Source organism: Pipistrellus hanaki, assembly GCF_964339955.1.
Source record: "Pipistrellus hanaki genome assembly, chromosome: 12".
NCBI classification, from domain to species: domain Eukaryota; kingdom Metazoa; phylum Chordata; class Mammalia; order Chiroptera; family Vespertilionidae; genus Pipistrellus; species Pipistrellus hanaki.
In genome coordinates this window covers 10959613-10974358 of record NC_140514.1, presented here as the reverse complement: position 1 = coordinate 10974358, position 14746 = coordinate 10959613, and the positions used below count along the sequence as shown (strand labels likewise).

At 40.5% G+C, this 14746-nt stretch overlaps 1 protein-coding gene across 9 annotated transcripts in view; it reads left to right on the top strand.

Annotated features, from left to right (window-relative positions):
- The window catches only part of LTBP1 (latent transforming growth factor beta binding protein 1), a 300379-nt gene that overhangs the window by 173157 nt on the left and 112476 nt on the right, over window positions 1–14746 (top strand). For all 9 annotated transcript variants that reach the window (XM_084900645.1, XM_084900647.1, XM_084900643.1 and 6 more), the window contains 2 exons: window positions 1711–1813; window positions 6709–6780. In XM_084900645.1, coding sequence (XP_084756771.1) covers window positions 1711–1813; window positions 6709–6780 — 175 coding nt within the window. The remainder of the gene's footprint in view (window positions 1–1710; window positions 1814–6708; window positions 6781–14746) is intronic.

Below are 14746 nucleotides of genomic sequence, written 5' to 3'. Positions count from 1 at the left end.
CATCATGCCAGAATCATTAAAAAACCATAAAAACACACACAACTTAATGACTTCAAAGCTTTGACGTAACTAAAAACTCATGAACTGTGCAGGGTCACCTCTGGCTTTGTTTTTCAATTTGGTCGCTTAGTGCCTCAGCCACAATGCTGCATGCCCGGACCATGGGGACGAAGACTGTCCCTGGAGGCAGCCAGGTGACCGTGTCTGTGCCCTGCTGCCCGACTTTCTGCCAGCGTCCCGCTCACTGGCCTCTGTGCACAGGCTGATTTCCATTGCTTTTCACAGAGCCACTGCTCGCCTGGGTGGGGGGCAACTGGTCCCTCCCTTCCTCCCTCCCTCGAGCATTTATTGAGCATTTGCGATGTGCACTGTGCACTGGAATATAAAGGTAAATAAGACACATCTACATTCTAGTGAAATGCATTGCAGAGGCTGTGGAACTGAGAAACGTGCCGGAGGAAAGAGGAGGGAGGAGCTTGCTAAAACTGAGGAGACACGAAGCTTCCCGTGATGGTTCCTCAGAATTGGGGCTCATGAGATAAGCAAGTTTCTCCGGGCAAAGGAAAAAGGGAGGCCCATCAGAGAGAGAAGGAACAGCTTTCGGAAAGGCAGTTTAGAGAACTGGAGTCTTTTGGGGTGCCTGAGGATGGGTGTCGGGAGGTGAGGGGGGCAGAGAGGAGGTCAGAAAAGCTGCCTTAGGCAGCATAGGAAGGACCTCTGTGTCATGCCAGGGCGTTTGCAGCCTTCAGACAGTGGGAGTCACTGCTGGTGTTTCACCCGTGGAGGAATGTGGTCAGATTTGTCTTTGGAAAGGTGACTCTTGAAACCACTAGAGGATTTTGTGGAGGTTGAGGCTGATGAAGGCCACAGACGGACCCCTGAGATGTGGGGTGGAGTGGTCCTCCCTGCCCAGCTGCCCTCAGGATGGGCACACCGAGCCGGGTCAGCTCTCCTAGACCCTGCCCAGCCTCATGGGGTTGGTCTCTCTGCAGACCCCTGCCTCTCAGCCTCTTCTCACCTCTGGTGGTTGACCAAGGCCATGAGATGGATCTCTACATTGGGCAGCTCCAGTTGGTCAGTGGCCCCGAGCCCTGCTCTACTGCCTCCTATCCCAAGCCTGCCAGTGTCTGCCTAGCTTGGCCGACCTCCTAGGTCATTCCGTTTGGCTGGAACCTTTGCCATGCCAGAGCTGTGTGAGCTGATCTGGCTCAGCCAGTGAGCATTTCGTGTATTGTCCTCTCTGTTCTTTCCCTGCCCGGGCCACGGGGTCACAGGGAGACACACAGCCCCTTGTAGATGGGATCACATGCTCAAGGTTTACACACCTGCCCTTAGAGTGCTATTTCCTGATGATCTACTGATAGTTGAAACTAAAACTTTAAAGGTTTATATTGATCTTTTACATTTTCAGGTTCTATTAAGAGAAAGAGGGGCTCGGAATCCTAAGTTTTATCCAGCACTCTGAACAGTGACAGATTCTCATAAGACTAGCAATGCCAGGAAGCTCTAGATAGAAAATATGCCTGTTCACTTCCGTGTGGTCTTGATTCCGTCATGGTGTTCTGTTTGGAAGTTTTTGAGGTATTTCCCCCTCTCTAATTTCGTTGATAACAACGTGACTGTTTTATGATGTGGCTGAAGCTCAGCCGTGCTCTGGAGCGGGTGTCCTGCACTCAACTAACCTGCGTGTTTCCCACCCCGTCATTGCAGTGTGGCAAAGCGCTCCCCGGCCTCTCGAAGCAGGAGGACTGCTGTGGAACCGTGGGCACCTCCTGGGGCTTCCACAAATGCCAGAAATGCCCCAAGAAGCCATGTAAGTGACATGTCACCTTTCCTTTGCAGGTTAATGTAGCACATCTGTTTCCTTACGATCACTGTTTTAATGGTGGGACATTCGACTTTCAAAGAACTCTTGTTGAATTGCAGAACATCGTGCAAAAATTTGCACTTCCAGAAACCTTACAGATCTGAGAAAATTTTTATATCCATTCTGTGTTTTTAAAAATATATTTTTATTGACTTCAGAGAGGAAGGGAGAGGGAGCGATAGATAGGAACATCAATGCACGCCCCCTATTGGCGATTAAGCCACAATACAGGCATGTGCTCTGACCAGGAATTAAACCACAACCTCCTGGTTCACAGGTGGATGTTCAGCCATCTGAGCCACAACTTTCTGGCCCCATTCTGTTTTTTTTTTTTGTTTGTTTTTTTTAATAAGTACAATTATGAGTTGCCTTCTTCAGTCAGATTACATATTTTTAAAAAAAGTCTTTTAAGGGATAATATGCTAAAATAAAACAGTCTCTATTTTCTCAGGTGAAGAGAAAACCCGATAGCTTTTACGATGATAATTACATGTTTCAAATGCTATAAAAAGTCAGCGCAGTTGTGATTTCTTAGGTTAAGTTTCTTAAATGAAATTTTTATTAACAGCCACAACTTCTGTTGTAGTTTTTGTTATACCATAACTTTTCAAAACTCACTTAAGCTCAGATGAAGAGATGATTGTTGCTGATTTGTAAAAAATAAATTTATAGTAACTGGGCCCCAGTACCCTCCCCTTTTCTATTCATGCTTCTGTACTATCGCAGTTTTAGGTCACATGGTATTAACACTCATGCTTTGATTATTCTATAAAATCTGTTCTTTAGAACCTATTGATTGGAATAAGTCCAGAACCACATCTTTCTGTTTCCTTTTTCTCAAATATAGTTTTTGTTTTTTAGTTTCTGTATGTAGCATTAATTCTGGAAAACTGATTGCTAATACTTTTTTTTTAATATAGAAAAACAAAGGTAACTTGTTTTAAGTGGAGTGTTTTTCCACTTATTCCTCACGTTTTTGCCAAGGAAGGGAGTGATACTTTCCTCAGTCATCTTTTTTTGCTTTGTATAACTGAAGAGTTTTATAGGATTTTTAAAAAAAAAAATGTTTTACACTGCAAGGAATTTCTCATTTGCTTCCATTGAGTGATTTTTATTTGATTTGGTTGATATTCTCAAATGCTTTCAAACCTCTCTGTTAAGTCTAGAATCTGCCACCTTGAAATCACTGTGGCTCCTTATGTCTGTCTTATAAACTATTCTCCCATCATAGTTATTTGTTTTAAATAATCGTCTCTCATTTAGACTTCCTTATCTCTTAAACTTGTGTGTTTTCTAAGTCTCCTGAAGTTAATTTTCACTCAGTATCACTGTTTTGGTGGTATTACTGCCTTCTTTTAGAGGACCAATTTGTGGAAATAGCCACTAAGGTTTCTAATAACCTTTATTTAGGGGAAAGGTCACATGAATAAGAACACTGAGCACTGCAAGGATGTCCCCAGGGGACTTTCTAGGCTGATTTGAAAATGAAGGACTATGAGGATTTCCAGCAAGTGGGTTGAATGTGATGGTCCCTCTTCACTGGAAGATTCATTTGCCTGGAATTATGTTGGGAACCTGATGGAAGGGGCATCTAGAAGACAGTTAATATGATTTTCAAGAGCCTGGAGTTTGAAGTTAGGTAGAACCTGTGTTAGACTCCTACTTCTTCTCATTTGCTATTGAGTTCATAGGTCAGGAAAATGAGAGTCTGTATCTAAAATGTTGAAAAAATAATTGCTTTTTGTTTTAACTGCCTACCCTTCATTGACTGTGTGTGTTTGTAGGAATGTTGTGGAGGGGGGTATATTTCCTGCGGCTAGGTTTAAGGACTAAAGAAAGACAAACCCAGTTCTTACAACTTTGTTTTGTGGCCAAGTTTTTCTTCTCCAATACTTTTCTTTCATCTTATACTTATTCTCATATCTTCCTTCCTCTCCCCCCCTCCCCGTTCCCTCCCTCCCTCTCTCTCTCTCTCTCTCTCTCTCTCTCTCTCTCTCTCTCTCTCTCTCTCTCTCGTTTAGTTTCTTCTCTTTTCTCTCTTTTTCCCACAACCCAGAGTTGCAAGACAAGGGTAACGGGAATCATAGGCTTTTGTTCGTTTGTTTTTTGCTTTTTAATCCCTAACTTCCACTCCTGACCTTTTATCTTTCTTACCTAGAATTGTGCCACCTGGGTATAAATTCATCTACTTTATATGGTTTTGATAGCTCTATATTTTCATGTTGATGATAATTTAGATAGAATGTGAAAGTACAAAGTGCTAACACTCTTAACTAAAGGCTGATGAAATAAATTCATATGCTGACTCATTTAATGTATAAACTTAAAGAGATTGGTTCACTTGGGGATGGACGGTGTGGATTATGAATGAAGTAAACATTTGCATCTTGACATTTACTTCATTTGTGCCTAAGTGACTCACTCCAGGAAACACACTGGGGGTCACATTCTTCCTGTGTCATGCATAAACAAACTTTCCTTTCCTTGCTTGGTACTACCGCTAAATCATACTCCGTTTGGAAGAGAACAGACTTTCCTTGGCTTTACATGCTATGGTTTTGTGTTCCATGTCTTTTTATTTTTTCACTCAAAATAGTCCAGACGTCAGTTCTCAAGTGGCTTTTATTTAATGTTTGGAGTTTTTGTTTAGCCACACACAGAAATACCTTTCACTGTGGATCAGTTTTTTACTGTGAAATTTTAAATCTGCAGATGATTTCATTAAATAGTCTGTAATCCATTAAAAAATGCACTTAGCATGAGCAAGTCACTTGTCCCTTAAGTGCAATATTAATTAGAAGAAAATGAACACTGAATCCTAAGCTTAGGAAGACTGCAGGAGATCCTTTGCTCCGCCCCCTGCCTTTGCCTCTCTTTTGCCTTTGAGCGGTTCATAGACAGAGCGCCCAGGATCTCTGTGGGCAGTCTGCTCCAGAAGGCTTTGCTGTATGGGAGAAGACTAGGCACTCAGTGAAGGAGGTGAACGGGAACCGCCCCCCCCCCCCCCCATGTCCACCTCTCCCTTTAACTCACTAATCTCAGATTCCTCCCTCTATCCATTTTCTAGCATTTGAAGGATATGAATATAGGGGAAATATGGCAAAGAAAGAAATGAAGGAGGAGAGCTGAAACCGGTTTGGCTCAGTGGTAGAGCGTCGGTCTGAGGACTGAAAGGTCCCGGGTTCGATTCCGGTCAAGGGCATGTACCTGAGTTGCGGGCACATCCCCAGTAGGGGGTGTGCAAGAGGCAGCTGGTCGATGTTTCTCTATCATCGACGTTTCTAGCTCTCTATCTCTCTTCCTCACAGTAAAAAATCAATAAAATATATTAAAAAAAAGAAAAGAAATGGAGGAGGAGAGAAACAACACTAGTACATACCCTGCTCCATTAGTGCAGAGAATGCAAAATAATTTTATTTTCGATACGATTTATTTTTTACTTCAGCTTTCCTTTTTTACTCCTTCTGCAGCACAATCTCTCTCTCTCTCTCTCTCTCTCTCTCTATATATATATATATATATATATATATATATATATATATAATTTCCTTATTGATTAAGATGTTACATATGTGTTCTTATTCCCCCAATATCACTCTTATCCCCCTCACTCATGCCCTAACCCCCCTGTTGTCTGTGTCCATTGGTTAGGCTTATATGTATGCATACAGTCCTTTGATTGATCTCTTTCCCCCCACCCCCAATTCTCTTCCCTCTGAGGTTTGATGGTCTGATTGATGTTTCTCTGTCTCTGGATCTGTTTTTGTTCATCAATTTATGTCGTTCATTATATTCCACAAATGAATGAGATGATGTGATAATTATCTTTCTCTGACTGACTTATTTCACTTACTCTGCAGGTCTTTTTAGTAGTCTAACCTATTTTGATTACGGCGCATTTTGTATGGTTCATTATCTTTTAAATAAAGACAATTTTATTTCAGGAAATAACAGTGGCATGTGTCATTGACATGTGTCTTATCAGGCCCTGTTGCCGGCATTTGCGTACATTATCTCTAAACTCCACAGCAGCCCCGCCACGGTCGGTAGAGGTGATACTGCATTGCCGGAGTTGCCATTTGAGGCCCAGGAAGCATTGTGTCCCAAGGTCGCAGAGTATTGCTGGGGAGAACCTAGGTCTCTGTGGTTCCAGAAATTATGCTGTTTCAACTCTGGTTTCACTTTACAGTGTCAGATTTCAGTGAATAGGGTTTTGGTACATTGGTGACTGCAGCATTCATACCGCTGATGAGTTTGCCGAGTGATAAGTCCATACAACTGATCACAGCTTCTTCTCCTCATCTCCTAATTCTCTCCAGAATTCACATTAGTAAGAATGAGCTCATAACTAGAATACACGATCATGCAATTAAGGTGGCGAGCAGACGATGCATTGTGTAAACTGGGACACTTTTGAGAGTGAAATGGAGTGCTGTTCATGAACTTGGCTGGAACATCATAACTCAGGAGTGTCCCAGGAAGACCAGCTTGTAGTCACCCCAACCCACAATAAGAAAATTCAAGTAGCGATCGTTGGGGAGGAAGCGATCCTTTGTAATATAAATAAGGAATAACTGGAATAAAATATAAAAGTCTTATGATTCTCCCATTTAACATAATCAGCATTTACTGACAAATAATTGGGACTATGTCTAATGCAAAATATGAAGTATACCGACAACTAGGATAATGTGAAATAAATTGGTACTCATTGAATTGGTATCTTAGTAATGAGTAGGACCACTAAATGCCTAAAATGGCTCTGGTTATCACATTTAATAGTTTAGGATTGTAAGAATCAAAACTAAGCACCTAACAAAGAATTATTTCTTCCCTTACAGCTTATCATGGATATAACCAAATGATGGAATGTCTCCAAGGCTATAAGAGGGTTAACAACACCTTTTGTCAAGGTAAGGTTAACAGAATTCATTGGGATGGACGCACGATTGTTTTGGCTTTTAGAAACCTGAGTTGTTTGGCCACGCTTTGCTCATTAGCCCAGCAGGTGAGGTCATACGGTGACTCACCTCTTGCTCACTCCATGTAGCTATGCGGAAATACAGGGGTGTAGTATACGGTCGCTAGAATGGATTCACTATCATGTAAACTTTATGGAACTTTCTTTCCTTCTATTAATTTGTAATGAAATCCACAGGAGATTGGATTACATTATGGATTGCTTAGGGATCTCCATGCTAGTCACCTTCCATCCATGCATGGGTGCATGTGTGTGTACACATGAGCATATGCATGTGTACACATGACAACATGCATGTACCTAGCAGTACTAGTTCTTTGCTGACACATGATCGGGCAGCAGGGTTCCCTTTTTGCTCACAGAGTGTTGCTGGCCACCTTGATGTGTCCAGGTGTTAAACATCAAAGTGAACACACATGAGCCAGGTGGTAGGTAAAACTAGGTAATTACATGTGACAGGTCCTGAGTGCTTTTGCTCAGTTTATTTTGAATCCGCAGCAGAGTGGTACAAGCAGGGGGAGCCTCAGAGGTCAGTTAGCCCAGCGCCAACACTTTGCAAACGAAGGCATTGAAGCTCAGGCTGGTTAAGCGGCTTTCCTGTGGCTAACTACATAGAGCTGAGGTTGTAACTCAGGGGTTCCAATACTGTGTTTAGTACCCATTTAGGATAACACATTCTGTTTGTTATTTTGTAGGATGTACACTTAATGCTCCTAATTAATATCCCCTTATATAATGTTGATTAATCCACTATTCCTGTGTCTGCAAACCTCAGTGACACAGGAATAGTGGATTAATCAACATTATTGCATTAAATGGATGAAAGATGGAATTAAGTGGAAGGACGAATGAGTAGGTTAAATAAATGAATAGATTACTAAATGCATATACTATAGTGTAAACCAAGTTATAATTTCACAGATTTGGATAAAAATCTCTATTAAAAGCCCAACTCTCTCTTAGGATGCATTAGTAGAAGCAGAATGAACAGGGCATTGGAAGTAATGACCTTGCATTCTGTCAGTCAGACCGAATTTGGGGTTTGGGTGTTCATGTATTCATGTTCATTATTTTTTGGCTAATAAGGTCAACCAAGCTTATGAAGGGCTTCAAAACCTGAGAGTGTTTAGTGTGGAGAAGCGCAGACCAAAGACAAATATAACGGCTGATTTATAAACATGCCTTAAATCTTTGTAAATGCGCCTTTAAATGTTTGATTAGCTGTCTTACAAACAAGACTTTCATGAGTTGCTTCAAGAGCCAAAGTCAATAGAATGGAGCAACAAGGAGGCATATTTAGAACTGCAAGTCATCACTGCTATGGAATAGCATTCCCCAGCATTGTACTGAAATGCCTTTGGAAGTACTGAGCTTCCTACGCATAGACGTGACCCAACAGATCCTTAACCATCGGCCAGGATGCTGGAATTTCTATCCTGTGCAGCACCTGAGGTTAGATTGCTCTTGGGGACACTCCAGTTCTCTGATGCTCTCATTACTCTGTCTCCTGGGGCAGAGGTTGTGCATAAGAAGAAAGAAGCGACATCTTGGTGTGTCACACAAGTTTCAGCCCCTCGACATGTCATTTCCTGAAGCCTCCTCTGTGATTAAGCCTGTCTTCTAATGGCTGGTTATTAGGAAGGCTCAAGAGTGACAGATGCTCCTAACTTCTCAGTGTTAAATGTGGGAAAATAGGAATGATTTGGGGGTGGGATAGGATTTAGACATTATTAATCCCAATTAGAAACTGAAGCATAGAGAGAGTAACTTTCTTAAGGTCACACACATGAAAAGAAGCCCAGCCAGGATTAAACTTCCAATTGTTTCTGTGTGCAATATGGCCCCCTTTACCAGGTATACATATATACTGTAAAATATGATGTGAATACTAATTGAAACAGAAGATACGCCACGTGTGCTGAACGTAATAGAAGTCAAAGCAGTTCACATTTATAAGGTTTTGTTTAATAACAGAGGATGATCATCTGATATTTCTTCTACTGGCTGGTTCAAGGTTATAAGAGTTCATGGTTATCAAAATACAGTCGAAGTGGAAGTGAAAATTTGCAAGTAGCATTTGCTACCTCATTTCACACATCAGAATGGAGAATCTTTTCCACAGAACTTGCTTGAGGGCTCTTCCCCCTCTCCTGGTGTGGCTGGTATGCAGGGCCCTTAGCAAGTTCTGTTCACCCTGAGCATATCAAACAGCCATTTGCACTGATGGTCAGTAACACCAAATCCCAGCTTATGTTTGTCTCAGGAGGGCATTTGCAAAGACAGTGTTATACTTTTGGCACAGATTCCAGACTTAAGTATCACAGAAAACTCTATTTCACAGTGCCTCGAGAAGCCACCGCTAAATTACACTAGAAGATTGACTCCTAAAATATTATGATTTCATTCCCCCTAATCTGTTAAAATTGTTTCTGAAAGAAGGGCTTACTTTCACTCCCTGTGTGATATGATTGGTCAGTGAAATGAAACAGAACTTTCTCACGTTACACCCATGCCCTCCGTTTTCCTTGAGCCTCGAAGCTTTTCGGTTCTGTTATCCTGCAGTTTTCAAAAGAAGCCCATTCAGCGTCTAATTACATCTGCATTCCACATTGTTCCTGCAGCCTCACCTCTTCTCAGCTTACCAAGCACATTGAAAATTAAAGTGATTAATACCCAGAATGACATTATTTGCTCCAATGATACAACTTTCACTAATATGTGCCCAGTAACAAAGAGCCAACTGTGCCCGAGTTAATTTGAGGAGCTTTCAAATAATTGCCCTCCTAGTCGGGTGTTTTTTTTCTTTCTTTCTTTCTTTCTTTTTTTTCTTCTCTCTAGTGGTACTGCAATTATCTTTTCAGAGGAATGATTTATTACATATACACACATGGAGCTCTCAAACCTGCCCTCGACATTTTGGAGTTGTTATCATTTGCTTTGTTTCTCATAACAAACAATGCAGTTCTATTTCCTTGTGGATCGAGAGAGCATTTGTCATTTTGTGACTATGCTACAGGTCTGATATTGAATGAGAATTAAGTGAAATTTCATATCATGGCAATGATGACAACAGGAACCTCGTACGCTGATACTGCTTTACTTGAAAGATTAAGTTTCGCCCCGAATTCTGAATACTCTCTTTTATCTGTAACTTTGGTGTGAGACGAGTTATTAAATTAGGTGTATACCTAAGTTTTAAAAGCAGAATTTATTTCTGAAAGTACTCGGGGCTTGATCTATTTAGTAAAATCTTTTATTAAAAGCAATTATCTCTTTTTTGATTTACTGAAATCACTTACATGAGGCAGGACTGTTTAGGTATAAAATCAGCATAGTATTATTTTCTACATTTTTGTATGTGTCCAGGTGCTGTGGGCAATGCCAAAATAAACAACTAGATGGCGTCTACACTTATATAGTCCAGTGTATGCATATTCCATTTTCATAGGTAATCTTGAGAGCTTTTAAAAAGACTCAGTACCACACCATCGTTAATTGGCACGGGGCTCCTGAGCTGCAGACCAAGGATATGCAATGACTGATGAATAAGACATCGTTCCTGACCTCGGATTTAGTATAATTAAATCACTTTGAGTCAGCAGCATGTAATTTACTTTATTCACTGTCCCAACTAGCTGGGTTTTAGCTGGCTCCAGGGGAGCCGTGAAAGCAAATATGAGAGAGCTGTCCACGTAGCTTTCTTTGGGCGTCACTTTATTGCACTGGTTATTATGCGCCAATATAACACATTTACAAGACAGATACAGTGGGCACAATAATACTCATCATCACAACTTTTACTGTAGGGCTCCTTTCAAGTGCATCTGAAATTGAATTTTATTGGGCCCATAGGAAAGATAACGCACGTTGTTTTCAAGGGCATATCTCTGGGCCATGAAATGAGACTCCCTAGTCTTGATTGACATTCCATATAAGTAAGCCATTCATGGGACACTTTGGTTATGAGGAGCTTGCCTGGGTTTGAGCTTGCATTTCAGACTTCTTAATGATTCCCTGAAAAATTGATTGTGACTGCAGAAGGGTGAGCATATGAAGGCTGGTCTTCGTGTGTCTTGAAAAGACTAGAAAGTGCAGGTGAGTCGCTCAAGAAAACCTACTTGGCTGGAGAAGAGAAGGTGGCCTATGCCAGTGAATGGCAAACTGTGGCTCACTAGCCACATGCGGCTCTCAAGCTGCGGTTTGCCACTCTGTTGACTAATGAGTTTGCCGACCATGATAGGGGCTTAATCACAAGGAACAACACAGCCTGTAATTATTGGAATTGAGAGTCTAGGTCAGTGGTCGGCAAACTCATCAGTCAACTGAGTGGCAAACCGCGGCTCGCAAGCTGCATGTGGCTAGTGAACCACAGTTTGCCGTCCACTGGCTATGGCATGTGCTGGGTTACTACAGACAGGCATGGTAAGATGGAGTGCTTTGTAACTTTAAGAAAAGGCTCCTATGATTGATTGCATGCACCGTGTACAACAGATAGAACAGGCTTTGTGATGCATGCTGGGAAAACAGTGGCACTTCTTTTAACATGGAAATGTTCAAAGACCATTTATGACAACTGGCATATTTAAAAGAAAATTGATTTGTGCCTTAGATAAGAGTCATCATTTCATAATTATTTTTGAAGGTATAATGTAAATATAGAAAGGGTTCCCTCCCCACCCCCTATACAGTTGTTAGGTATATGAACTTACTGACATTTTATCATTTTCTGCACTCAGCATGGTTTCTTACATCTTACATTTTCTTTCTGGGTTCTTGTTTTCTTTTGCAAGATAAAATACAGGAAAGCAAGTTAAATTTGAATTTCAAATAAACAGTAGATAATTAGGGAGCATACTTATACTAAAATGCATTCGTTGTGTACCTGAAATTCAAATTTAACGCAGTGTCCTGTATTTTTATTTGCTAACTATATATTTTTTTAGATTAGATTCTTTAACATTTCTTTCAATGAGACTAGCTGAGAAGTGTGAATTTTATATGTCTGAAAACTCCTTTATATGTCTGAAAACTCTTTATTTTGAACTCATTTTATGAGACTAGTTAGGTATACAATTCTAGGTTAACAGTTTTTCAATAATAATTTTGATTGTTATACCAATGTCACTTTTCTACCTTTTATACTTTCTTTGTAGATAATCTGTCTTTTCTCTCGTTTTATCATGCTGTGTCTCCACATGGATTTATCTGGATTTTACACAGTAGATAGTACATTGTCAGTCTGAAGAATCATGTTTTTCCTCAAATATGAAAAATTTGGAATATGGCATTAAGCTAATGTGTATATATTGAAAACTCTTCTTTTTTGAGCATATCTAAAAGCTTTTCAGGAAAAAGCTTAAAATTATACCATCTGTTATCTACAGGTAGTTTCTTTATCTGTTGTAAGTAAACAATCTATCAGCATAAATTTATTGACTACCTGCCATTCATTCATGTTACAGACATTTAATGATGCCTTAAGTAGGGACACTCTGAGCAGTCTAGTGTAATAGAATTCTTACCCTTATGAAGATCGCTGTCCTCACACAGTTAGAAAACCAAGGTGGCATGTCCTGAGTACTTTATGAACTGAATTAAATACTGTACAATTTCAGAAGGAAGTTCCCATTTAGTGAGAAAAATCACAGATGCGATTTAAAAAGCACATTTCTTTAAAAATCACACTGTCTTTTCTATTTATAAAATTCTTACCTGTTGCTTAAAAGTTAGAAATGAGAGAAACATATAAAGAGGAAACATGAAAATTTCCATCATCTCCTACAAAATTGATACATTTTGCTAGATTTCCTGCCAATCTCTCTCTCTCTCCCTCTCTCTCTCTCTCTCTCTCTCTCTCACACACACACACACACACACACACACACTTGAAATTTCATGGACAACTGTGGAAACTATTTTTTACTTTATATATTATACTTTCTGATGTTGTTACATGATCTTCAAAATTGCTGTAACGTTGCCATGGGATCCCAGTTATGTTTAATGCATTTCCCCATTCCCCTAAAGTTGGATTTCAGACTGGTTTCTGTTTTTCCCTGTTATAGAGAATGCTGTCAGGGCGTGACCATGAACCTTTAAGTGACCCTATGACTATGCTCAGTACCTTTATGGGACCCTATGACTGTGCAGTTTTCCAAGCTTCGCTTCATCCTGTGCCAATTTCCTTTAGAAGAGGATGCACCATTTCCTTTCCCACTCTCAGTAGAGTGCCCACTGACCATGTCCCTCTCCTCCTTCCTGACGTCCTTCTCTTTACAAATTGGAAAGCACACAAGGGACGGTGAAACAGTATGTTTTCCTTCTCCAAGGCCCTAGACCAGGGGTGGGGAACGCCTGCCCTGCTGTATCATTCGGTCTGGCCCTGCCAACGCAACCGCAGGCAGGACTCGGAATTCAATAAATCTAGGAGCTTTTTTCATAGCAACCTAATTTTTAAGTTGATAATTTTGTGTGGCCTGGGAATGATGTTATAAATATCCAAATGGCCCTTGGCAGAAAGAAAGGTTCCCCACTCCTGCCTTAGACATTTCTATTGAGGCTTTCCCCAGTTATTTTATATTAAATATGGCTTCACCTTAAACGAATTCACTTGCCAAAGTGGCACATTGCTGGGGAGGCCTGTTCTGAATCCCTTCACATTTCTGTCTCTAAATTTCCTTTCAGTTCCATTATCAATGGGGAATCCATTGCTGTGATGTTTGTTTCTTTCTCAGGAATACGGAATATAAAATAGGGAATGTGTTTGAGAGTAATGTAGGTGTAAAGACGAAACTTAGAATCCATTGTTCTTGCTATGTATTTGGGAAATGATAGTAGAACATCAATAGGTATAAAGTAAGACTGGAGTCAACCAGGCTCTTTCATTTATTTCTTCAAGACACTTAAAAATACTTAAAGTTCTTTTTACTTAGCCTACTGGATGGAGATTCAAACACTGCTCTGCTGTATGTAGTGATTTAATCCCAGAAACTGTGGGATACTAAATGTGAGGTCGAATCATGCTTTACAATGGTCAGTGGCTAAGAGGGAATTAATAGACTTTTCTCCTGTTTGAAGGGGCTATTTTACCGTTGAAGGCATCTTCTCGCAACTCCTGCTGCCATTTCTAGTTTAAATAGGCACATTCCTTTCAGTTAGAATTTAAACAGTTCTGATCTGGACCTGTGGACCATATTTCAACATTTAAAAAATCAATTTGGGACCCATTCCTCTGTATTTTAGAATCACTTTCTGACGTGTCCTCTTACTCAGCTCACATCACTGGAATGGGATTCAAAAAGGAAACGTCTGTTTATTTTATTCACTGTTCTTCAGGAAGGATAGTGGTGAAGTGAGTCATTAGCACATTATATTCCCCAATAGCTCTTTGACCTTCATCTCTGGGGGCTGTGAAATCAATGGGAGAAGCCATGAAAGATTCATGTTACTGTGAATGTTTCAAGGAGAAATTAATGCAGTATTTGTAGACTAGAGTCAGAAATCCAAGACCAACAGAGATGGTGTGTGCCATTAGCATCTTCCATGTGTAGTACACATGTATCAAGAAATAAATACAGCTGGTCTCTGGGTTCTGATCATTCTTTTGTCGTGTTTTCCTGAAGAGAGAAGAAGTAGAAGGCACGGAGTTGCTCTCACAATGGTTTACTTCCTCTTATGACGGAATCTATCATTTTATGATAATGGAACAGTTACTGGTCAGTAGGGAGGCTCTGGTTAATGGTCAAAGGAAATATTACCATGAAGAGACCTGTATAGTAGTTGCAGGGCCAGCCCCAGAGAGCAACATTTTAGGGATGTGGATAGATGGTGGGCAAAAAATGGGTTCCATTGCCAAGTGTGTGGAACATACCAAGTTAAAAAACAACAACAAAAACAGG